This window comes from Aptenodytes forsteri, unplaced genomic scaffold (genome assembly GCF_000699145.1).
Source record: "Aptenodytes forsteri isolate BGI_AS27 unplaced genomic scaffold, ASM69914v1 Scaffold172, whole genome shotgun sequence".
In the NCBI taxonomy this organism is placed as follows: domain Eukaryota; kingdom Metazoa; phylum Chordata; class Aves; order Sphenisciformes; family Spheniscidae; genus Aptenodytes; species Aptenodytes forsteri.
The window spans coordinates 13,637,714-13,664,350 of record NW_008795018.1 but is presented as its reverse complement, the minus strand read 5'-3'; the positions used below and the strand labels follow the sequence as shown (position 1 = coordinate 13,664,350).

The following is a 26,637-nucleotide window of genomic DNA, read 5'->3' as shown; positions in this document are numbered from 1 at the left end:
GAAAAGTCCTTGGCTAGTGTAAGCATTACCTAGCAACAACTAAAACATCGGTGTGTTATCAACATTGTTCTCACCCTAAATCCAAAACACAGCACTGTACCAGCTACTAGGAAGGAAATTAACTCTATCCCTGCCGAAACCAGGACAGATAGGTTTCTAGTTCTTGCAAGGACCAGCTACTACAGACAAGCTAAGTACGTGGATTTCACCACTATTTGCAGAGGATGACCAACATTAGTCACATGCATGGCTCTTGTCACCCCATCCTGCGCAGCCTAGCCCCTTCTTCCTGCCATCTTTGGAGGCAGGCTCCCATCCAGTTCTTTGTGCTAGTTCCTTTCCTGTCCTTTTTCCTTTGAAGTCCTTGGCCATGTTTCATCCCAGATTCCTGTCTAATCCTGGTTTTCCAGTGCCTGCTCTCACTGAAGTGCGACTCTGGTTTCTCTCACCTCAGCACCTGTGCCCTTCTCAGTCCTGTGTCCCACCAAGCTCCAGCTCTACCTCTCTCCTCTTGATTTCCTCACAACTCCTCGTCCACAAATATCCAACTACATCTTTTTTCATGTTCTTTTTACATGCCTCTAGTAGATGCTTCCCCTTTCAGACCTTTCCACTCTTTGCTGACCTAGCGTGTTGGCAGTTTTTCACAAGGCACTGGCTTCAGCTCCAAAAACCAGCCTAAGGTGTCCCCATTGCCAGAGGCCTGCTCCTGCCTCTAACTGCACCTTGCCATTTCCCCTGTTGCCCAGCACAAGCTCTTGTAGTGCTAGGCTGTGAATTAAAACAAAACTTAAAAAAACCTTACGAAGAAAGAACTGGTTTTAACCCAAAATGTTTCCATGGTATGCTCCACAATGTGTCTTCAGAAATGGCAATGTTCCCCCACATAAGCGTGTGGTAGACCACAGCATAGGAAGTGGAAACTCCATAGCCACTTTTACCTCTGAAGCCACTGTCTACTGCAGCTACATCCTTGGTGGCCTTTGAAATGCAGGCGTGGCAGTTCTCACATTATGGCCAAACATTCAGATGTGTAAAACCCCTGAAGTGGAGGAAAGTCAGGTACCTCAACAAGGTTTTGATGCCTGCCACACATTCATGGATCTGACCGATAGCACTCACATGGGGGCAAACAGCACCCACAGCAGTGGATCCTGTCAACCTCTGAGCAAGAAATATGGCTGATCTATGCTGATCTAGGGTAGCGGTATGATTGTCACAAGCATTTGATGGACTCACGGTGTTGCTGTTAAGACCAATCCATACAGGCTCCCCATGCTTTAATATTTGTAACCACAGGTGAGATTCAGCATAAGGATCCAAAATGCTGGCGAGATCTGCAGACTGGTCTCTGCAGTTCTTCTGTGCTTCTTCCCAGCTCATTTTGTAGTTGATGACTGCATAGCGGTCATCACCATAATTGTTAAAGCCAAACATTGGAACTACGGGTTGGAATTTTTGCAGTTTGGGGTCTGTAACGAGCAAACAAACAAAAAAAAAGTCAAATGCTTTATATTGGCTAGACATATAACACTGAGAGAAGATCTAGTGTGCTGGAGTAGTTAAGTAATTAAGAGAGGCTGGAATAACAAATTAAGATGTGTCCCAACTATCACTGCAGTGATGAAAGCCATGTTTTCATGTTCTGTGACAAAATTTTCCAATTCTTGTCAGAATGACCTTTTAGCATAAATATCTGTATCACCTCCAGGAACATGCCTTGTAAACCCTAGACCTTCCCAAAGCATACTGTAACAATGTAGCGCATTAAAGGGAACAAGTCCTCCCCTTTTTCCATGATATATCAACATCTGTTGTATTTCTGACAAGGAAGAGAGTACGGTAAGCACACCATGAGCAAGCAGAGGGATATAACTGCTGCTGATGAAATTGCCTGAGTAAGACTGTAAAGAAAATGAAGCAGGGCAGTTTTTCAAAATAAAGAAGTTGCAGTGCTTTTAAGTACAACAGTAGAATTTCAGTTTTGAAGAGTGTACCCATATAAAGACAAAGTACTGTTCTCTTTCTCTCCCACCTGATCACCAAAAATAGTAAAATACATGATGATCCATAGATTTTTTTATTCCTTTTTATTTACTGGTCTAGTCCTTAAAATAGGAAAGGTTAAGAGTTTTTCTCCGAAAAATAAAATGTGTGCTCATTTTGTTAAAATGGTCTGTAGTGCATGTGATACCGTCAGATTAACTTCAGTTAAAATCGGGTTGAATACGGGAAAGTCACTTTTAACACTGGTTTGACATAACCACAATAAATCAGCTGTACTAGAAAGCGGTGAAAGAAAACTCACCAGAATTTTTCTGGCATATGTAGCTTTTGCTTGTTTTACATTCTTCATCTTTCCATTTCCCTGACTGTTCAATAGGGTTCTTCATCATAAAGACACATTGATCCTACAGGGGAAATGAGATTAACAAGAAAAACATGCGTATTGACGGGAAACATTCCTACTCCTGCCGGGTATACAGACTCACCTATCACACACAGGCACACACAGATGAATAATATGAAGGTCATATATATGAACTCATAAGCAATGGTCAGGAGCAGTAACATGACAATAAGCATTTACAACTCAGCCCTAGGAAAGTTTGTACTTGGATGATGGAGAGAGTTGCAAAGCACAGCACAGAGGCAGGAAGAAGCGTCTGGGACTATCTGTATGAATATAATCTCTGTGCATGCACATGTGTGAGTGGTGTGTGTGTCTGCAGGTGGACATGCGTGTGCTAGGTCTGGCCCATGGGACATTTCAGCTCTGTTGCTGTTTTTCTGGAGGTTATGGGGAAACTCTCCTCAGCACTGAAGCTTGCCTGGAGAGCCGAAATCCTCTTCCTGCTCTGATCCAGCACTAGGATCCAAAGCTGTCACCACAGTGCAGTAACGTAGAGGTAGCGATCAGAAACAACTTTTTGTGGGGGACACATCCCAAACTCTTTCCACTGCAATTTGGGCTCTTTACCTTCCTCCTTTTCCTCCCACAGCATGAGAAGCTGCTGCTTGGCTTTCTGCAGCAGGAGGCAGCAGCTCTCCCCACCTCATATCAGCCTAACCTCATGCTACCTCCGAACCCCCTCAGGGGCAGCAGCCCAGGTCTTGGCCACAAGTGAAGGAAGGTGTATGTGGAGCAACTTGTATAGAGAAATGGGCATAACCTTCTGCAGAAAGCATACGCATGTGTGAGATGGGGAAGTCCTGGAGATCCCAAAACCCAGCTCTAGCCTGGATGGCAGCAGAGGTCAGACCTCACATAACTTTTTCCCTTTTTAGCTGGACTCAAAGCAATTCTGTTATGAAAAAGAGAGAAACTTGGTAAAGCTAGCACAGGAGTACAAAAGTAGTACTATCAAGTACAGTATTCTACATTAGCCATTTTACAATTATTGAATAACACTCAGTTTTGGCTTGCAAATAAACACAAAATGGTATAGCAGTGCTGAAAGTTTCAAAGCATGCAGAAGAGATCTTTCAGAAGGAAGATTTGATAGAAGATACAGAGGGAGAAGATAAAAATGAGAAAGGAAGATCCAGACTCTCCTTCTTTTGAGGATTTTGTTCAACACATTTATCTCAATAAGCTCAGTGCCAAGAAATGTAAATATACACAGTTATCTGAGTATTTTCATCAAGTCTAAATAACATTCACTGTATCCCAAAATTATACAGTTACTGCTATGCTATGGTTTATTTGAGTCTCCTGGTCAGTCATGGTAAAGTGAGGGAAATGCTCACTTGTCTGAGTTTTGCATAATGTTTCCAAACGTCTGTCTGGGTTCATAACAAAATAATCATGACAAAACACAGATGTTGAAAAAAATGTGTGAAGGTAGATCTCCCACATGATTATTCTGCTTTCAAAAGCAACAAGATCACTAAAAATCTTCATAAAGGAAACTCTACAGAAAATACAGTTGTAGCTACGTACATTCATCTACCAAAGTTATAAAGTTTGAGTGATAACCAGAAATTAATGTTTACCTTACTATGATAACTTCGGGAACCTTTCGCCCAATTTGTGTAGTAAACTGGGCTTCCATCTGTCCATAAGTATGTGTGCTCCTGATTTATGTCATTCAGTCCAATCCAAGCATCAGTTGCAGCGTTTTTTAAGAGGGACATGAGGAAAGCTGAAAAAAAGAAAAATTGTACAAGGAGGGAAACTGAATGCAGCTTTCCCCAACAGTGCAGACTCTAGAGTGCCTGGAATCAAGATGATGGGGTTTGTTTTTCTCTTTTTTAATAAGGTGGTAATCTTATGATAAAAATAAAAAGAACAGATAGTCATGTGATGTTAAAGTCTGAAAAAGTATTTACAAACTCAAAGATGGGCAAATTTTGATACATAAAATTGTTTTCAACATTTTTTAAGGAATTTATGTGTACACTCTTCTGTCTTGTTGATCATCTGAGGAAGCAGGGAAAATGCGTTAATGGTATTACAGAAATTAACATGAGTACTCTAGACCTTGGCACATAGAAAATGAGTCTGCAGACTGTGCACTCCATTTTCTTCTTTGGTAACTTCTTTGTTAACCACACTTAATAACTTGGTTTCTAAATAGGCATAACACAAATAAAACTACTTATTAACCAAGTATATATATATACTGAGACCTCAGCTTTTTGGAAGGCCAGATGCTGTTTCCCTTAGCTCCTGCCTAGACTTGACTTTCCACTAAAAGACTGTCCTTCGACTGTCCTCGCTCTGCTATAGAAAAAAGCATAAACCACAAGCACTGATGGAGTGAGCTAGGAGATGGCCCGTGTGCAACCCTCAGGACCATTACATTTCCTGAGCAAACATAAGGCCTCACTAAAAAACCTGCAACATGCTGAGCAGCAAGACCAGCAGGCTGAGGTCCAGCAGGGCAAGGGGAACAGGGGGAAGTTGGGACTCCAGCATTGGAGCCTTCTGCTGCCTGAAGATGCATCCTCCACTGACACCCACAGCATTTGGCTCAGCAGCTAGGTGCACGGTGATTTGTTTTGGATGTTACTCCCTTTGTGTGCTTTCTTTACATGTACACTTAAAAAACTCAAAATATGGACTTTTTATTATATGACAAGCCCCTAATACAAAATCTTAATATTTGAACAGTATGAATTCCTTTGCATGTCCTATATTAGCCCCAGAGCTATGATTTTAAAAGTTAATCAAGACACTAAACCTATGCAAGCATTTCTCAAAAGGTGCAATTTCTCATTCAACATAACTTGATATTAATATGGTATAAATAATAGCATATATTGCAGAAGCTATAACATTTGTTTTAATCTGCTTATCAGGAATTACTTGATGTCTCATCCAGTGTCAAAACATTAGTACTTTATACCTTGCATTTCCTTTTTTGATATAGTAGCCAGGTTTCCTCCAAAACTAATACAATTGTTCCGCGCAGCATGCCATGTCAATGTATCATTTTCATCAAGGCCAAATACTTTGAAACACTGAAAAAGAGAAGTGTGCCAAATCAGTAACTGGACGGTGTTTTTATTTCCAGTGAAAGCATCTCTGTTTGTAAAAAACAAGATAAGCTGGATATTTTAAGCAAAAAGGGAGATTAGCTGATTTAACAGTGCTTTCTAGCTTGTCTTTATGAAAGAGAAGATCTATACTAGAAAACTAGGATAAACCCGAATATTTTAGCATACACTTAGAAGAAGGAATATGTCAGTCTAATTATTTCAGTAGAAATTATGTTAAAGCTTCTGAGCACACTTCTGAGGTGTGACTTTGTGGGAGGAATGCCTAAGAAGACCTCAGAAAACAAACAAGGATAAGACATGTTTTTGAAGCTAAACGTCTCAGCTTCTGTTGCCCTGTTTCTCATACCAGGCTTGGTTCTCACAGGATAATCACAGAAAGAGAATGATACTGACATTACAAAGAAAACCATGAATTTACCATTTCTTGTAATATGATCTATGAGATTTAACCAAGACGTCATTAGACAGCTTTGCCAGAGTCAAGCAACCTAAATGTGCTCATTAAAGCATGCAGCTGAAAAGTTAATCAGGCAATTTGGGGAAAAAGTTGGGCAAAAAGAAGGTAGCTCCATGACAGTCAGAAGTGGTGTCTAAACACTCGGAGAGGAGTCAAGGATGGAACCTCTGGAAACTCCCTTTCCAGGAGGTGAGGAAGAGAGAGACATTTTAGCTTGAAAGAGCACTATGAAATTGAACAAACTGAGTTTGTGATTCTTTTCCCCAGGGCTGAGAGAGGGAAGGAAAGAGGAGACAGCAGCCAGTGTGCCTTAAACAAAGGAGCTCTGCCAAACTGAAATCATATTTTGGCTTAGCCAAAAGAAAGAGAGATGGAGCTTGACAAGGCAATGTAATCAAGGATTATCTTCATTGCTCAGTGTATTCTCAACAGTGTACACTGTTGGTTTATAGCTTTTATAGCTTCATTGATGACAATCTATGGATTTTAAACACATACACTCTCTTACCCTGAAATTTTGTCTTTTGAGAAGGCTGAGTGAACCTACATAATAAAGTGTGGTGAAGCTTATAATTTAATTACTTAAAAACCTTAACAAGTATTTGGTTATACAAAAAAAAGGATAAATTTGCTCAAGGGAAGGTGCCTTAGTGGCTTAAGAGCTGGTGCATAGTAGGGAAGGGACGAATTAAGTGTCCAGGCAACCTGTGACAGCCAGATAAGCTCAACACAGTAAATAAGAACATACAACAGCTCCACACAAGGAAAGTTGCTCAGCCATCCTTGGCAACACTTAACACTAGCAAAAATATAAGACGCAGCTTTCTTCTTGTATGTCTCATGACCTCTGTCATAACTGCTGTCATCACAATAGAGGGTATAATTTCTATTTCAGGAATCGTATTTTTAGAGTCTTTAAATATATACAATCAGAACATATTTTGTGACAACCAAAAACCCTGCTACAACTGAAAAATTGAACCAAAGATGGTTGTTATTCTGCTCTTCTTAAAATACAATATACTGACATTTCATACTGCACCTTGTTATCAAAGAGGAGCCAGTCTTGTGGACACCCGCCCTTTGGTGGTGGTGAAGTGGGAGCAACAGGTGGACGAACAGTATTGTTAAGTCTTTCACATATGAATAACTCAACGTTGCCACAGTTGAGATCATTCCATGTACCTGAAAGCAAATTAGAATAAAAGAAAAACTAAATGCAACTGACACTGGGATAAAAAGTGTCCTTTCCTAAACAAAACTATCGCAGGAAGTAGAACTGATAACCGTATTTGTATTTATCCCCCCAGAAATAATGAGTATTTTTTATGTATGTTCCTTAGAAATATTCAGGTTTCCAGCAAAATTCAGAATACGAATATTTTGTCTGAGAACAGAAATATTTCAATATTGAAAACCCACAGCATTGACAAAGGGGAGTTTTAGTTCAAATGCTTAATTCACCTCTCTAAGATCTGTAAGATCTCTAGGATCACTCTGTCTATATAAGGTACTTGGTCCTTGTTACCTTACTGCCTCAGTCTTACAGTCTTCTGGGTATCTTTTCTCCCTATAGTGTGATGTAAGAATATAACATTAACATCACCATCCCTATTTTACAGATCAGGAATGAATAAGAAAATGGCATTCATTTCATTAGCTGCAGACAGTTACAAGGTAACTATCTACAGCAGAGAGAATCACACCTTACATTTAATGGAGATATTGTCATTATAATTCAGTGAAGTTAAGAATGTAATTCATCTTATCTTAAAGAAGATCTCCAAAACAGGACATAGTATTTACTCCCCAAAAGTGTTCACTTCCTTCCATTGACCTCTAACAGAGCCTAGGAAGATTACCTCAGCTATAGATTTTGAGACTAAAAATGTTTAAAGTAGAAGACTTTAAACTGCTCCAAAGGAGACTAAGTGCTTGGCTAGTGTAAGCATGGTTACTTCCAATTCTCTGTATTGAAGTTATTTCCAACTCTCTGTATTGAAGGACATTTGTATTTATTTTATTTAAAATACTGTATAACATTGTTTAGTAATAACCAAAGCCATGCCCAAGCCCTAGATTTTTAGGAACTGCACAAGCGATAACAGACAGCTGATATCCTCAAGAGGTAGCCAGAAAATGGACAGAGATTAGAGGAAAAACAATACTGACTCTATCTGCAGATGGTCTGATACTTAGCTGATTTGTTCACGTTGAAATTTTCTGACAAAGCTAGGAATCAAATTGCAGATGTAATCCAATGTGTTAACTACATAGAGTTGAACTTTTTAAAAGTGCATAAATGGAAGAAGACAACATGATTTATTTTCCTATGCTTTTTAAACACTCTATCAAACATCAGCCTGCTCAGTATTATAACTTACCCACCCTTGCACACACAGCCCTCCCAAGCCTATGCCACACTGTGCAGACTGAATATTGTTACAGCACCCACCTGTTTGGGTATACATGACCACACAGTTTTCATCATTATTTGCAAAATTGGGTTCATTTGGAGCCCAGGCAACATAGTTCACTGGAGTTCCATCCATCCATCTGAAAGAAGTCATTTGGGGGAATAATAATTTGCAGTTGAATTAGTTAATATTTCTTTGTAAAGGACGTATTAGAGTTTCCTATATCCTAGCTTACAAACACATGCTGTTCTCTGGTAAAAGAAAAGCAAGACCTTCCACTTGGAATTAGTAAATAAATGTCTTTATGTCAACTGCCTACTCTGTTGACCTGGACCAGGTCTGAACTGATCATGTCAACTGGTGATCCCAGCCTTTCTTGGTCTCTGAGCATTGATAGCCTACAGTAAACACACCAGTGTAGCACTGGACCTGGCTTTCCCTGGAGCACAGAAACAGAAATCTTAGCCTAGTTTAGTAATTCCCTGGGTCCAAAAGCAATAATATAAGATCTCGTAAGGTAAGGGAGAGACGTGAACCACCTACTGGGGACCACTGGGAACCATTTTGTTAAACAAAGGAAATCTTTAATATTATACAGCTATTACTTTCAGTTGTGCAACAATCATTTCCTAGTTTGGTGATTCACAAATTTATTCTCAAAAAGTAGCCAAGAAAAACGTGGAAAAGCCTTAGTGTGCTGGAAGGACAAGAGTCAAGTGGGGAATCTGCCAAGACTGAGAGCCTTCAGGCAACATCAGCTCCAGGGCAATTTAGTGTTTTGGAGACTAAGCAACTGTATGTGTGTTTTTGCAAGTAAACTACAAATAAGGAATTCAACAAGGATGCCTAGCTGCTCCCACTTGCAAATCTTCCTGAGCCAAATAGGAAAACAACAGTACATAATAAACCGGGAACAATAAAGAATAAAGAATAAAGACAAATAGTGGCACCATCATCCAACAGGGAGGAGGATGAAATTAGTGAAGGAGCAAGGGAGAACTGGACAAACAACAGTGTTTTCTGAGCAGTGGATGTGATGTAGAAAGCAGGAGCTCCTGGAGATGAGACTATCCAGCCTCTGTGGCTTGTGGCCAAGAAAGATATCCTGAGGCAACAGAAGAAAGACTGAAATTAAGAGGCTGAGACTCATCTGACCAAGCTTCAAATCCCAGTTGAAGGCACTAGAAAAAGAGGCGGGGGCGAGGGGCTGGGGCTGAGGAGGGGAGGGGAGAAGAGTGCCACTTGGGAAATATATCTGTAACTCATCTAAGGCTCCAGAAAAGGTTTTAGGACATTCCCTGGGCACTTTGTTTCTGAAGACATTTCTAGAAGAGTAATGACTCCATGAAGCTGTCCTGCCCTGGGCTCTGACAGTACAACCATCTGGAAATTATCTTCCAGACAAGGGGTCTCCAGTATTGATATTTCACCTCTAAAAACCACCATGATGCCTCTCACTGCAGGTTTTGTGGGTTCTTCTTCTTTGATCATTTGAATATTCATAAAGTCTGCAAGTACTATCTGGAACATCCTAGAGACCTCCAACCAATTTTATCTTTCATCGAACAAGGAAAAGGGGATGACACTGCACTGACTGTGAGTGAACATCTCAGCCTTACAATACAAAAGCAGAGTATAGAACCAAAAGAAGGGGAAATGGATAGTGCAAATATTATGGAAGAAGTGCTCCCCTGAGGAGCAGAATCGTATTTTAAAACTTTATGTCAAGACATGGCTGTAGACAGGTTTTATCAGTCATTGAACTTCAACAGTCTCTTACAGACAGCCGTGCCAAATATTCATATTATGAGTCTGACAAACTTAATTTGTTTTTACTTACCGGAATGTCTTGTCAAGGCTCACGCTTAAGCCAATATAAAAGTTAATTCCCCAGTCTTTATAGAAAGTCTAAAACACAAAAAATAAGAATTTTAATGAGCTGTAAAAAACCAGATTTCAAATAAAATAAGCAAGCTCACAAAAACCGCTTTAGTTTCAGTTGTACAATTGCATAGTATGCAACGTGCATTTAAATTTAAAAAAAAAAAAAAAGCAGACTGGGATGAAAAAGGAAATGGAGCAAAAAGCTATGTTAAGAAGATAAGAATGGCCTCTTAAGCAGGCTATAAAATAAAGCAATATTTTTAAGAGTTTTAGGAAAGCACAGTGAGAATTTGCCAAAAGGCTACAAGTAAATGGTGGGGTTTAGTACTTAGTCATGTGCAGGAAAGGATGGAATCAGATTTGTTTTTAATAGTATGAAACTATTCCCAAAAGAGTATATCATCATCGGGTTATTCTCTTCCTATCAGAAAATATTCTGGCTTAAACCTTTTACTGAAAATCTGAAATCTGTTTTGACAAAAAAGGGCAAAATCTTTTCTTGAATTCTGTGAAAAGAATGAGTTGGAAAACAAAACATACTCAGTAACTGTAGCTTTCAGCTAAACAGAGCAAGGTTTTTGAAAGTTGCACCCCGAGAGTGTTCTTGAAAAGAAGCTGAGGATTTGTCTACATGTAGCAATTTATCAAAATAATTATTATGGTAAAGCTCCTAGGTAGATAAGCCCATGAAAGGTGGCACTGATTTTTTTTTTATGGTGGAGACCACTTTCTAATATTTCACAAGCCAGCTGAAAAAGGTGCCTCAGTGCAGGACAGAATGGTGCATTTTTGAAGTAAAACATGTTTCTTACATATTTCCAAAGAAAATTTTTTTCACTTTCACTCTCAATGACAGCAAGATCACCACCATTCTTCTTGCAAAAGTCCCTGGCTTTTTCCATAGGCATTGGTTCCTTGCTGAAGTAGTATTCCTTGTGATTATATATTATCCAGTCATCTTCACTAACAACATATTCATAATCTGCAAGGTAAAACATTAAGCAGTCTGTAATAGAAATTAACATCATTATATGTTAATTTATTCCTGTTATTGGAAGGGCAAGACTTACTGAATGTGGAAGTAGGCTCTGGTTTCAGTGGTGTTCCTGCAATGTAAATCAATATCTGAGTATATTACGTTTCTCAGACATCTCTCAGTTAAATAAATTTATATAGTTGTTAGCATTTTAATTCCAAGGAATAAAATGAATCTTAAGGGTTACTCAGTATGCTCATTTTTGTCACAGAATTTATCAGAATATCTGAAAAAAAAGGTGTTACACTCAGCAAAATACCATGTTAAAGCTGATCACAAGTTAAGCTTACAGAAACTATGTGCAACTTTAGGCTGCTGGATTTCACTTAGACAACATGCTGCATATACATCCCAAACTTACATGTGTGTCTCATGGATAAATTCATAGTTTTCAACTGCTTTTATTTAAATTAAAATGTATTAAGTGTTTCACTGTGCTTGACGGCACAGCTGGCTCTAATACATGCAGATAGTGTGATCTGACCTGGAAAGGATATTCTTATCTGTCTCTAAAAGTTGCTCAAGGAAGAAATTCATCCTACCTTTTTTTATTTGGCAGACATAGTCCTGCATATGTTCACAAAATAAATCATTCCAGCTCATATCACTGTAGCCATTAAACACGCCACATTTTTCATTTCCATCATAATTGTTTGGTTCTCCATTTGCCCATTTTTCAAAATTTACCTAGAGCAGACACACAGCTTTGTTACTATTTCCTTTTAAAGTGAAACAATTGTCTTATAGCATCCTGTTACAGAAGAATGTACTTCATTTGATCTCATGGTCCATCTTGTGCTTTGGTGCCAGACCTTGTAAGGAGAAGGACATGACCCTTGCATAGCATAATGATTCGTCTGTGTATTTGTAAGCCATGTTAGGAAGCGAAGAAGTTGTTGCCCTTCTTATCAGGAGAGATTAAGTTCTCCTGTCAAGCTGTAGAAAGAAGTATCTAAGTACCTTCCTCTGACCCCTGGGACGGTTATCCTGCTCTGATATTTCAACCTGAGACAATCCATCAGTGGTGCCATATGGACTTAGGCCTTGATCTACTTAAAGCGGCGAGGGCAACAAAGCCTAGCTTGTGTAGACATACAAAGTTATTTCTAACAGTAAATGACAAATGGGAATATAGAGATTAGTACAACCAGATTTGCTTAGATCAAGAGAGATATTCCATCACCTTTCATGTTCTTTCTTTACTCTAAATGTCATACTGTTATCTATAACTATGAACTATCAAAAGATAAAAACTAATTCCTAGAGTGGAATCGGGTAGTAAAGACTTAAGGTCACTTGTGGCTTGTATAGGACGAGTATTGAGAGCTGTCTGCCAAGATATACATGGAAAATTAGACAAAAAGCTAGAACAATATATTATTTACTCACTGGTGAGCCATCACTCCATATAAATCCGCTGTTGGAGTCCAAGGCACTTAAACCCATCCAGTAAGATAACTGAAGATAATCTCTATTTCTGAATGATTACAAATATAGACAATCAGACATGGTGTGAAATAGAGAAGGAGAATATATATAATTACATTGTTGTTAGTGTTTTGATGCTTGAAGTATCATTTGAGACAGTCATATACAGTAATCATTCAATTGCCATGTGGGGAAAAACACCCTGGCACTGCATGTGGCAGGAAGCAGTGAAACACAGAGCTTCATGGGAAGGATCACAGATGTCATGAGTCCACAAATACTGAGTTAAACGAAAATATATTTTAAGGTCTTGGTTTGACCAAGTAGCTGAGGCATCCAAATTCAGGCCTTTCTGTGCTCATAGGCTTGATTTAAACATTTATATAGGCACATAAATAGGTCAGGCTTTCCTCAGGCTCCCATTTTTTCCCCTTAACTAAGGAAAGAAAGCAGCACAAACAATTCCTTTAATCAAGAGTACTTCATCTACTGATCAGCTAAAAAGAGCTAAAAAGATCGGGTTTATCCCTTTGAACTAAACGCAGTTGAAACCAATTTTGATGATCCTTCTTTCATTTTTGTTTGTGTTCAGGCTACTTCAATGCATAGCACCACCTTCCCAGAGGCCTGCCGAGAAACCCTTTTGCTCACCTCTTTCTACCCATTTCCTTCTGCCACCTTGCAAGGATATACACCATCTTTGCAAAGTAGAAATTGATCATCAGAAATCCTTTATGTCTTTCAGATGAAACCAATTTTGATGATCCTTCTTTCATTTTTGTTTGTGTTCAGGCTACTTCAATGCATAGCACCACCTTCCCAGAGGCCTGCCGAGAAACCCTTTTGCTCACCTCTTTCTACCCATTTCCTTCTGCCACCTTGCAAGGATATACACCATCTTTGCAAAGTAGAAATTGATCATCAGAAATCCTTTATGTCTTTCAGAAAGGTCATTTTTTAAATGTTTTTTTTTTTTACAAACGATGGACTGTGCGGATACTTACAACAGCTATTAGCAGCTAAAAAGAGCTAAAAAGATCGGGTTTATCCCTTTGAACTAAACGCAGTTGAAACCAATTTTGATGATCCTTCTTTCATTTTTGTTTGTGTTCAGGCTACTTCAATGCATAGCACCACCTTCCCAGAGGCCTGCCGAGAAACCCTTTTGCTCACCTCTTTCTACCCATTTCCTTCTGCCACCTTGCAAGGATATACACCATCTTTGCAAAGTAGAAATTGATCATCAGAAATCCTTTATGTCTTTCAGAAAGGTCATTTTTTAAATGTTTTTTTTTTTACAAACGATGGACTGTGCGGATACTTACAAGCCAGCTATTAGGTTTTGTTCTTCTTCACTGTGGATACATGCCAGGTCTCCTCCGATGGCTCTGCAAAAATCTCTTGCACCAAACCACGTTTGCATTTTCTCCCTTCCTCCCTGAAAAATCTATAAAAAGTGGACAATTAAATACTGTGCTGGGTATTTCTGAAATTTAGAAACAGCATTCTGGGCTTCTATCTTTCCTCTGGTCTCCTGGTGTCTAGTTTTATCGCTATCTAATTGTGCAACCATAAGTCTGTGGTCATCTATCAAATTTTATTATTGCAACTTTGCTCTTCCTATCATGTCAGAGTCCCTGTGACTCCAAACTTCAGTTCAACCTACATACTGCACTTTCCAGCACTTCCCCGACACACCAGCTGGGGATGGCTGGAGACGTGTTACTACAGACTACCTATCAAGTAGGCAGGGTGAAACCCACCTTCCATGCGCACGCAAAACATACTCCCATTTGAAATGACAAGCATTTGCATTCAGAAGTCAAACACCTACTTTGAAACAGGAGCTGCTCTGAGGAATGGATTGCCATCCCTCTGGGCACGACGGGAGAGGGGTCGTCGGAGGAGGAGGTGGGGTCACTCCCTCCACCAGCTGCTTGCAGAGAAACATGTTTGTTTCTTCACAGTTCAAAATATCCCATAATCCAGCTGAAGTTCCTGTTACCATGGCCACGCAGCCTGACTCTCTTCCTTCATGAAACATAAGATTTTTAAACCTTATAGATACATAGCTGCATCTTCTCAAAGCATATGCTACTTAATTAAATGTAACCTGTCCCCACTGTGTTTGGACGCCAATAGCTCACAGGAGCTCACATGCATTTCAATTAAGTCATAAATAAATTTTATCAAATTCTTTTTACATTACACTATGAATCACCTATCAAAACCATCAAACAAATAGTGAATGATACCAACAGACACATGCAGTCCCAGGTGGCCTACTGGAAGGAGCTACCATGATCTCTGATTTAATCCTTTTAGCACAAACGGAAAGTTGCAATGTCGTTTTTGCCATTTCCTGCCAGCAGAGTTTCAAAACCACTATTTAGCTTCCAAACCCTCACTTCTCAGGCCCCCAGAGCAGAAACTCGGTGGCCCCTGTGGCACATACCAGGCACTCCCGCATTCCAGTGAGTGAAGGTGACCGGGTCCCCGCTGGCCCACCTGAATGTCCCCTGCTCCTCTGCATCTGAGAGACCAATCCAGAAATACTTTGCTGGATTGAATCCAATTACAGAAGTCAAAAAAGCTTGTTCATATCTGTGAAGAATAAGTACCAAACTGATGTATCATATTTTATTGTAATTTGTTCATTTCTTCAAAAAGTTCATTGTAGCAAATCTGGTAAAGGGGATGTAGGAAAAGATAAGTATGGATTGAAGAAAGGGTAATGATCTTACTTTTAGAGTTCTAATTGTCATATAAATTTTTATTTTATATTTTGGTAATGTAAATCATGTTTAGAATTTAGAGTGATTCTATTCTCCTTTTGTACTGCACAAAGAACAACACAAGCCAAACAATATTTGTGTTAATACATATATTATATTCATTCTGTATAAATAAGTGCTACAGTGTTTTACTGAGCTTTATGATAAGGTCTAGATCCTTAAATCTTGTTACTCTGGGGAAAAAAAATCTACTTTTATTCTAAAAAGGGTAAGTTTCCAGATCTGCCTGTTGCAAAGAAAAGGCTGAAAACTCAAATCCAGAAGAAATAAATAGTTCCATGTTTATCTGTTTATTTTTAGTTCAATAAGTTTTAAAACAATCTGGCAATTCAGAGCTGTTGGAGGGCTGACTCAATTTTTTAATAATTACTGGGGCCAACAATAGTGTAGGTTTGTAGTAGCAATGGCTTAAATGTTTGTATTGATGACATACAAGCCCCTGATGTATTTTGTAATACTTCTTCAGTTCCTCCATAAATTCTCCAGCAAAGGAGTCGTGTCACATGAGACACTATGAAAAGCTGCAAAGTAGGAAGAGATTTCTGTTTGGCCCTTCCATCCTGGTTGCACATACAAAAGGACAAGAATTATGTTTCCATACCTGTCTGTCACAGTAGCCAGGTAACCTTTGTTTTCCTCACAGATTTGTCTTGCTTCTGCAAATGTTGCTGGTAACTGCCCCACAGAATAGCAGTAAAAGCCGTGCTTCATCCAGCCCTGTCAGTGTCAACAGCAGAGATGCACGGAGGGGCTGTCAGATTGTGCAGCACAGTACACTTCCAAAAGACACATTAATACCGCACCCCAAGTCAAAATTAATTTCAGAAGCCATGAGAAGAAACAAAGAGGATAATCAAACATAGCTTTTGTAACCACAACTCTGTGTCTTGCCCCTTGATAAAGGACACGCAAGGGCCTTTGCGAGCAGTGAGCCGTGCTTATGACTTGGAGCTGGCAAGCATGCTCGCAGCCACTTTGCAGCTCCTTGTGTAAAGCCTGCTCTGCCTTCTCATTGTGTAAGTGTAGCTGTTGCAAGAGGCTACAAACAATCTGCAAAACAGTCAGCTTAAATATTCCTGTCTCCTGTGGCGGATTGATTGGACTGAGAAGGCTGCGTGCAACCCAAGACCAGGGAGTTACAGTATGAAAAAATACTGACGTCCTCTGCAGAGAACGGCTTTTATGGATGAAGTGTCTAGTTCTGCACTAGGAGAGAGCTGAGTGAAGTGCACATGTAAGGGAGGGGAAAAAAAAGTCGATCTACATTTTGGTTAAATAAATAAAAAAGTCCCTGTTAGTCTGAGAAGTATCCGTACATATGAATTAACAGTTTTCCAGGGCTCCACCAAGAACAGTCGAAATAATTGGCTTCTGTGATACCATCATGGGAGTGAAAGTAAGACGCAACGACCTTTCGCTGCTTTTGTTTTACACTTACTTTCTGGCAGCCTGGGTAAGTAACCTCAGCTTCCCCTGGTTCTTCTGCCAAAGGTTTCCTTTTACAGACGTAACCGAGTTTCGTTTCACAAGCACTGTCAGCCCAGGATCCATCCTGAGCGTGGCAAGAAGAAACGACAGAGAGAAGTGAAATCTAGAGAAAATCCAGATCCAGCAGGAATATTCACCATCCTCAGAGAGAACCCTTCTCCCTTCGTACGGCTGAGGCTGTTTCAGCTCTCTTCCTTGCCCTGATGCTTTCTCCAAAACTCCCAAACAGAAAACACAATAAAGACAGTGAGGACCACATTTCCTCAGAGGTGTGAGAATGAGGGTTGCATGTATTAAAGGTTCAGTGGCTGACGAGAGCAAGAAGGAAACATGCTGTTCTACTCTATTCTTACCAGAGCAGTATTTATTATGTTCATATAACCAGATGACAATAGCAAGGAAATGCTGGATAAACTAAACATAAAATATGAAAAATGTAAGTCTTTTTCTATAGTGTTATGATATGTCATTTTATGCTGAGTATAAAACAAGATAGAATTTTTTGTACCTAATTTTTTGTGCCTCCAGTAATATGAGCCTCCAAAGTAGCTGTAATAAATGCATATTTTAGGCATTTTAGGGGAAACGTAAGAAAGTCCTTGCTCTAAGAATCGCACTGTGCAGCTATGATCAGTCATGTTGAATGTGGATGATGTGTTACTTCAACCAGTTTCAGGCAGGAGATTTGTTGTAACTGTTACAGAGCAGACCAAGTCTCAGCGCAGTGCACTGCTTCTGGTGCTCTACCATACACCTTCCTAGATCTGGTCTCCAGTCTCCCTCCACACTAAGATATTCTGAATTAAAACCAAGTTCATAAAAACTTTTAAAACCCCTGTCCCTTTTCTCTTTTTTTCATTTTTTGTCACATATTTTCCTTTTGGGGGGCACAAAGGACATAAGAAAGTATGAAAGTGAGAGAGTGATTTTTACCTCTCCCTTCATAACGATGCAATCTGCCTTATTCTGTGTGTGGGTTGGCTCTCTCTGATGCCACTTGGTATAAGTCACAGGTGTCCCATCACTCCATTCAAAATACATTTGAACCCTGAAGTCATTTAGACCAATCCACAGCTCATCATCTGGCTCTGGGAACACAAAGATAAGTGTAGGTACGGGTATGTCTTAAAATGGAACAATCACATCTCACACCCACTTTTGACTGAAGAAGGACTTTTTAAAAAACATTTAAGATCATGGTTACAATGATTAAATTAATAATAGCAACAGTATAATTCCAGATAAAAAGGTGACCTGCAGGAATACTCACTGTACCCAAGCTGAGACACTGTAAAACTGTACTCCTCAATATTATGAATACTCGCCAGCTCTCCATCTTCTTTTCTACAGGAAGACTGGGCTTCTTTCCATATTTTGGGTGTTCTGTAAATTCTATAGCAACTGCCTGCATAGGCCACCCATTCCCTGGGGCACTTAAAAGGCTTTAAGTCACCTAAAAATATTTTGGGTGTTCTGTAAATTCTATAGCAATGACCTGCATAGGCCACCCATTCCCTGGGGCACTTAAAAGGCTTTAAGTCACCTAAAAAAAAATATTTCAAACAATTAATGAGCAGTCCTGTTCAGTGCTTTGTTTTAATCAAAAAGAAAATTACCTGTACTGACATGAATTTGAAATATTGGAGCACATACTGGCAGAGGAGAGAAGCAAAAGTCTGAGGATCACAAAGAATACAAAACAGACTTTTCCATCCCAATTTTGCTGGGAGCTACCGGAAAACTCTTTTACAAGATTAAATAAATACTAAGTAATTTGGCATGCAAACTTGCAGGGCACAACTCCGTGTTAATCCGCCTCAGTGAGGCTCTGTGTACAGCCATGTTTTACAGAATAGGGCCTCTTTTCCTATGCAGGGACTTTATCTTGGTGAATTTTGGAGATTTTGTATATTTTTTCTCTGGAAACACCAGGTGCTTGGGAGCCAGCTGGAGCTCCTGCACAGCCTAAATCACGTATCAGAGAGCCCAGACACATCTATGTTATACCAGACATGTCAGAAATCCCAGCTGCACAGAAATGCCACACACTTTGTTCGGTGGCTAATTCTTGATGTGAATTTAGTACGGCCAACCACCTTCCACCGCTTTGAAGGTTCACATGGTCTGCACCTGTCAAGTAAACTGAAGAGGGCAAGATGTGCGCCCAACATTGGCCTGTGATCAAGCACATTGTTCGATGCTCCCTGGACATGGTTTTGACCTGTGCAAACTTGCATTCCCCTAGGCAACATCCAGGCATGGTTTGGAGGTTAGCATGGGTCAGAAACCATTCACAGTAAGCTGTCTGGATGCAGCCAGAATGTACAGGATGCCACCTATGATGTGCCATTCACCCCCTGAGCCAGAGAATAATCTTATATACTAGTATATATGTAGTTGAGGGAGTTACTGTAGAGTTAGTAGCACGCTGGGAATTCCCAAGTGAAGTAACTGCATACCATTTTCTTCACATAGATAAGACCTAGTTTGCCACAGGTGGAAAGGGAACTCAATTGGGAAAAGGTGCCAGCACCATATTCTGAATTTTTCCTTTCAGAATAGAGCAAAAAGGGTCAGAGAGAGCAGGGGGAACATGAACCCTGGCTCACATCTTTTTGCAGAATAGTGTATTTTTCAGAGCACAGGATATTCATCAGTATTTTGTGGTCTGGATAACATGACTAAACACATAATCCTGTCTTCTTTAGTACCCTGACATCTTTTCAAAATGATGAACAACATCTAGACATCATCTTTAAAATGAGCCAGAAAATTACAGTCTTCTCAGTGTCTGACCCAGGTCAACAAGTGTAACCCTTTTGTTTTGACAATATACTGTCATTTCATATACGGCATCCTCCCAGTATTTCTCACTCACTGCAAAAATAGCCTTATTTTTTGACCAACTTACCTGAGGCAATAGTGGAGGAATCTGAGGAGGAGTTTCCCTTTTGGCAGATATATCCCAGTTTCCGATCACACACCTGGTTTTCCCATTTGCCATTCCTACCTTGGAAGGTCCCACATATTTTTCCAGATTCCACAGAGGGATTTCCTTTAGGAAAGAGGCACAACATACAGAGAATTCCTCTGTGAACACAGAAGATTTTCACCGGAGGAACGCACAGGTCTTTTGCAGCTGCAAAGCCACAGGCATATTATTCTTTAGAGTGATAATTCCCAAGGGGGAAGATGAGGAAGCAGCACTGGGATGGCCGAGAGGGCCGACGTTTCACACATGAGACTTGCTCATCTCTCATGCACTGCTTAAGAAGAAATTCAGTGTGTTTGAAGTACTGCAGCATACAGGAAAAAAAACTTTATACAAATAAAGCTTTTATATAAAATCCTTATGGGGTGGTAGTATTGCAAACAACTCAACATCCTTTACTGTTGAACACTGGACATGAAATGCATATTTAATTCCATGGGAGTGCTCGCCCTTTGGATTTCCCTGTAGTCACAACAGCTATTACGGAAATACGCAATATGGCAACATGCAAGTTGGTGACTTAGATCATAAGAAAAGAGTGGAAACTTACTAAGATAATGTACATCGGATAAATGTCATAAGCAGTAACTGAGAAGAACAATTAAAATTTTTTTTATGCAATGTTTCACTTAAGTTTTTTTCTCTTTTCTTTACATTCTTTTTATATAATTTTTCATAAATTTTTTCTTTGGTTTGAATAATATGCCTGATGAGAAAATTGTGGATGGAAAAAAATATAGAATGAGCTGTAGATATTTGTTTTTAACTGTTTTCTTAGATGAGCTATCTGCTTTTTCAGGGAAATTCAGAATTAATGGCAATCCATCTCTGGTGTGATCCCTATTACTGTAATATCCTGCCTTTCCCATAATCACCTGTAATCTGTGAAAATTCTATGAAACCAAAGGAATTGGATAACAGGAATTTGGGGAAGAGAAGAGAATTTTGGCCAAGACACTGATCATTCTTTCAGAAAAGTGCACTTACCTGGAGCCCAGTTTAGGTATCTGAAAGGACTGCCCCCAATCCACTGCCAGCCACTGTCAAGTGCACTGAAAAGACCAGTCCAGAGCTTCACATTGACACCCAGGTCACTAGTGAGCCCTAAATGGCCAAAAGAAATGAACAGTCAAGTTATTAAATGCCTCTGATTTTGTAAGTTATTCAATAAAACTTGAAATAAAATTTTAAAGCGTGGGAAAAGAAAAAATGTCATAGTAGATTTTTTTTTAATATAGGTTAGATTTTTTCCACTGTTCTGGTACATTTTTTTGTGAGAAAGTGGCAAGCTTTTTTAAGAATGTCACTAAGACATATTTTCACAAGGTAAATATAAGTATCCATGTTAAAGCTCTTGGAGCTGACCTACACTGTAACCATAGGCATTAATTTGTTTGTCGTTTATTTACTTTACCTAATAAATACATTTCTTCATGAAGGTCTGTGACACTTAATAATTCTGCATTCTGCTGCTGGCAGCTTTTTCTTGCTTGGTGCCATGTCAAAAGCGACTCTGAGTTTATCTGATAGTGGGTTTCTGTCACAGGATTTGTTTTCCAAAGGTCATTGTGGATGGTGTCTATAAAACATGATAACAGCAACTTGACAAGATAATCATACTTGCTAATGCAGAAAATAAAATCTTGTTTGCAGACTAAAACTATGTAACTGTATGATTTGCTAAGTTTTTACACATAGTTTGCCCCACATATATACTTTGTCCATTCAATATTAGTAGTACATTAATAACGTAAGGAATTATTTCTCCTTACAAACCTAATTTTTCTACATTCACCCTGTTCTTTTTTATTTATATAACTCATCTACTTCTCTCACAATTCAGTCCACATTAACCCACTCACTGATATATTCTACCTGTACACACACATTTCCCTATTCCCTATACAGAAAATCTTGGTCTCCACATCCATTTCCTACCTTGGGACCCCTCTTACACTCTCCCAGACCTCCCAACATGACAGAGACGAACGTTTCCAATCAGATGTGAAGCAGGGGTGAAGGGGTAGGGTATTTGTGCTGGGGTTACTGGAAAGCTGTGTTGGGTGATTTGTGGGTATAAGGAGCACTGGAGCACCGAAGGCAGGTGTCCTGCACCCTTCCATTTGCTCCAGCCCTCCTGTTCTCTGCTCCATCCTATGATACACCACTGTGTCCTGCTTCCCTATATCTCACCTTCCTCATCCATTGCACTTCTTTCTGCCTTTCATTTGCCCTGACTTTCTTCTCACCTAGTCCTAGGGGTTTTCTCTTCCTTTTTCCATCAGTCCCATTCACCAGCCTCACAGTACTCCCTGTATCCACCACTCTCAGGAGCACTGTAGGACTACTCATCTCTGCTGGAGAAACAGTGAGAGTGAAGAGCAGACACCTCATTTTATCATTGCATAGCTCACCAGTGAACTAGGCTAGCCAGAATCCAGCTCACTGTCCAATGTTACTTCCACATCCCAAGGAGATTTTGACCATAAGAGTGGATGAAACTTTTGCATAATGCCTTTCCTGAAATCTTTATAAAAAAAATTACCTTTTAGTGGACAATTTCCAAAAAATTGGTCTTTATCAAAATCTGAAGAAGTTGCACACCAGAGAGAGCCTGCGTCATGACTCCGAGGGATGCACTCGGCATACCATTTACCATTGAGCTTAAAAGGGAACACGCAAGGTGCACCAAAGGCATTTCCTCCCAGTGTATAGATATCTATGGAAAGAAACATAGAGCAATAGTAGTCAGGTGGTATCAGATGGTCACCACAGTTTCTGCTCATAGGCAGCTCTCCATGGACACAGTTGAGTTGTGCAAGAGCTCAGCACATCAGTACTTCATTACTACAAAGCTTTCCAAGGCTGTTGTGCCAATTAGATATGACTATGGCAAGATATTCAGAATTAAGACTCTCAAACAACCCTTATTTGGCCCTTAGACTAATTTCTGTCTAATATTTTCTTTTCATTGCTATCTGGACCACTGTGTCAGAAGTGCTCATGACTCAGCTTCTCCCATTGCACGCATAGTTCTTTCCTCAGATGATATTTAGGATCTTTTTTTTTCCCTGTACAGTTGAAGAGGCTTGGAAAGGAGATATTAGAATATTTTATTAGTCTTCATAAGAGGAAGTTTTATCTTAAATTTGCAAGTGACTCTGCTGGGAAGTGACCCTCCCAACTCTATGCAGTCTAATTTGCTGCTATCTGAACAAAAGTATGACAAACTTCATTCCAGCTGGAACTGTTGTAGGGCACGGCAAAAATTTCATCCCTTGTTATTTAAATTCCTACCCTGCCAGTGTCATGGTAGAAAGGAGGTTGAACACTTGAGCCTGGATGCCCACTCTATATAGCCCAAGAGGGATAATGATGGAGGAAAAGGAGATCTGACTCTCCAGTGTTCCTTTGTCAGGGTGTTAGGCCTTATTGCATCCTAAACCATTAAAGCACTGTTTTTCTTTTTGCTTTTTCCTACTTTTTTTCTTGTTGGGCCTGGGAAACACCAGGTAAACACTGTTAAAAGTGGATCACATCTATGTTAACTAGAAATTTACTTCTTAGAGATAGTACATGGTCAAACCAAGTAATAGCAACAATAAATATTTAAATATGGCACAATCACCACTTCTACAAATTGATCAGACATATTTTGAAACAGTCATAGATTTCCTCCCGCTGTTGCTGTGCAAACAGAATTCCCATTCTCCCTTATGATTTCATCATAGGCCTTTGTCATTTTATTCTATCATTTGACAGAATTGCACTTTCCAAGTTATGCAGAAATGTATACAGTCATATTTGCTTTGCATTTCTACTCCCTACTTGTAGTCAGCTCTGCTACTAATGTCGCTGTAAGAAAAGGGTTGCTGCACGACAAGCAGGTGGTGGAATGCTTTGTAAATAGGGGCAGCCAAGTTACCTAGAAATAGAGATTAATTTTCAGTACTCACCCTCATAGCGCTGGGAGCACACGCTGTCTGCGGTTCCATGGATTTTCCACCTGCTCCCTTTGCCCGATCCCTTGGACAACCTGATTTTCTTCCCCTTCCCTCTGCCATAGTTGAAAAATAAATCCTTGCCGTGGGTTGCAAGCATCTCATTTCTACATTCCCACCACTGGAGCTCATTCGTCCTGTTACAGGATTCCAACGTGATGGCAGCCTCGTCGTCCTTGGCGAGCACTCCCAGGCACAGCTTGAGTGCCATGCTCAGCAGCTGCGTGGCAGAGACCCACCTGAACTTTTGAAACTCATTGTGCTCATCACAAGCGATAGTTATGACCGAGCTAGAGTTTTGAGCTTGGGCGCAGAGCTTGCTATCTTCATTATAGATTGAAAATATTCCACTGTCTATAAAATAAAATGAGAATGCAAACATCTGAGGAGAGATTTCATAGGAGATGTCAGTTACTTGCTATGTGACAGTCTGCTACAACAAAACATTGAACTTACAGAGTCCATAGAGAAAGAAATCAAGGGAGGTTAATTGTCAGTATGAAGGATATTCATCAAAACGTTCTTAAGATGCAAGCAACACAGAAGCTGAAAATATAGCTCTTTCAAGAGAAATTGCTCTTCTTCACATCCGTCCTTAAAACACACTGTTCTCAAAATGCCATTCAAAAATGACCTTTATTAAATTTCATGAGTTCTTCAAAGTTCCACCACCACACAGCATATTAAACAGGCTTTAATTTCGCAAGTAAAAGGACTTTTTGCTTTAGAGCTATTAAAAATGGTTTACATACTCAAAATTCGACCATTTTTATATTTGTCCCAGAATGACATTGCGGTTTTCAGCTCATCAGGCAAGTGGGATATTTTTCATTTTTGGTTAATTATATTGGAAATTTTTGACAACTGTGCAAAAAGTCTTTTCTTCAGAGAGTTCAGCTTGTGAGTTTCTCAGGAGGGAAGCCACAACTTGCAGTATCATCACTTCAGTTCTGAGCGCAGTTAAGCTAAGTAAGTATCTTAAGTGCCATTAATAGCTACACTTGTGAATAGAAATGTGAGACACTGCACGACAGGGTTTTGTTTCTTAAGACCAGCTTTTAAAAAGGGGCACAACTTCAGCCTGCTCCAAACCTTGACTATTTTTGCAGCTCACTTTGCATCCCTTAGCTCCCCTCCAAGCAACAGCAACATCACCCAACTCACTCTGCTGTGCCATCGAGGTTTACTGCCACCCAAAGTTTCTTGCCAGGGGTGGAATAGTTAAATGGGACTTCATAACCCCCCACATCCCAGAGCTGCCAGGGAGTGGTCAAACAGCCTCGGTGACATTTCTCTGAAAGGCTGCAGATCTGAACAAGACAGATGGCATTTCCGCTGGCACAGATCTCCTGCTGCAGTGGTTCTTGAGAAGGTTAGCAGTGGATGGGTTAGAGCCAGCTTGGTCTCACCCAAAAACATGCACAGAAGAAATTCTTCTGTAGTGGATTAGATCAGCGTTGGCCAGTCCCTGCTGCCACTCGAGCGATAGCACTGGACTCCCGCAGTTCTCTAGCTGGGAGCCTCCTGCAGGAAAGAGCTGCAGACACAGCGTCATTTGTTTCCCTCTGAGCAGTAGGAGTGTCTGAAATCTAACAGACGGAAGCTTTTAAGGTCTTTCCCAAAACCATCAGCTTGGAAACAGGATTCCAATATGCAACAATCAGTATGCCATAGTCAATACCAGCTGTCTAAGAAACTCAAAGCACACATCGGCCAGTGGTTCTGTGCACGCTGAGAGGACACTGCCCTGTACATCTGAGCTGTTCTAACCTCCAATGGACTAATTTCAGATCGGCTTTTGTCTGCATTCAGCTGACTGATTTTCAAGCATCAGCACTGTCTAGGTTATGCCCACATCTGTTGGCATGTTTCTTTCACACATACACCACCTTGAAAACCGGGTTAAGGAAACAGAATGCCTACACAGATACCACCAAATTTAAGAGCTGAATAAAACTGTTCCAAATTACATGCTGTGACTAGATGTAAACTCACTGTCCACCAAGGAGGACATCAGGAAAACATGAGAAAGAACTTGCAAACCTCCATACTCAGCAGAGGACAAAAACTTACCAGACATTTGAAGAGATGTACTAAAGGGAAAGAGAAAAATCAGGAGCAGGTAGACAGCCATGGCCAAATGTTTCACTCCCTTCTCCCTTTCACCTCAAATTGATGCTGAAGACCAAATCTGTGCCTTGCAAGAAAACCCTTCTGCACTGAACCGGATTAACAAATCCTTTTCGGTTTTTAAGACCCAACAGATACAGGGAAGTTCTGAGCTGCAAATAAGGAACTGTATCATGTCACATGAGTAATTTTGAAATAATACATTAATGAATAAACTTTGCTTTCTAAGCTAGTTTCTCTACTGTATAAAAGTTTTCTCTTCCGTGGAAATATGAGATCTAAGAGGTAACATTTTAGTGAGGATTTTTGAAGAAGTACCTTATGATTCAGGATCATTTTTATGAAGAAGGTGACACAAATGTCTCTTTACCAGAAATAAAGGAAAAAGGTAAAAAAGAAGAGGAAGATTTGTCTGTATCAATAAATGATGAAAAACACCGGAGTGCAATGCAGTACTGTGAAAAATGGACTGGGACACCAGGCAAATCAAGTAACTATGACCCT

General features: G+C 39.9%; 1 protein-coding gene across 1 annotated transcript in view; it reads right to left on the bottom strand.

Moving 5' to 3' along the window:
- LOC103895955 (macrophage mannose receptor 1) overlaps positions 1–26,146 on the bottom strand; it is a 33,941-nt gene extending 7,795 nt beyond the window's left edge. Inside the window, exons 1-24 of the mRNA XM_009275706.2 lie at positions 26,077–26,146; positions 23,959–24,357; positions 22,548–22,721; positions 21,417–21,581; positions 20,990–21,106; positions 19,922–20,065; positions 18,281–18,463; positions 17,944–18,098; positions 16,961–17,074; positions 16,124–16,239; positions 15,183–15,331; positions 14,562–14,758; positions 14,053–14,174; positions 12,689–12,776; positions 11,842–11,986; positions 11,334–11,369; positions 11,076–11,245; positions 10,220–10,287; positions 8,418–8,518; positions 7,005–7,147; positions 5,352–5,466; positions 3,997–4,145; positions 2,309–2,411; positions 1,240–1,472 (exon numbers count right to left, since the gene is read on the bottom strand). Coding sequence (XP_009273981.1) covers positions 1,240–1,472; positions 2,309–2,411; positions 3,997–4,145; positions 5,352–5,466; positions 7,005–7,147; positions 8,418–8,518; positions 10,220–10,287; positions 11,076–11,245; positions 11,334–11,369; positions 11,842–11,986; positions 12,689–12,776; positions 14,053–14,174; positions 14,562–14,758; positions 15,183–15,331; positions 16,124–16,239; positions 16,961–17,074; positions 17,944–18,098; positions 18,281–18,463; positions 19,922–20,065; positions 20,990–21,106; positions 21,417–21,581; positions 22,548–22,721; positions 23,959–24,357; positions 26,077–26,137 — 3,447 coding nt within the window. The 5' untranslated portion in view covers positions 26,138–26,146. The remainder of the gene's footprint in view (positions 1–1,239; positions 1,473–2,308; positions 2,412–3,996; positions 4,146–5,351; positions 5,467–7,004; positions 7,148–8,417; positions 8,519–10,219; positions 10,288–11,075; positions 11,246–11,333; positions 11,370–11,841; positions 11,987–12,688; positions 12,777–14,052; positions 14,175–14,561; positions 14,759–15,182; positions 15,332–16,123; positions 16,240–16,960; positions 17,075–17,943; positions 18,099–18,280; positions 18,464–19,921; positions 20,066–20,989; positions 21,107–21,416; positions 21,582–22,547; positions 22,722–23,958; positions 24,358–26,076) is intronic.
- Between the last annotated feature and the right edge of the window lie 491 nt (positions 26,147–26,637).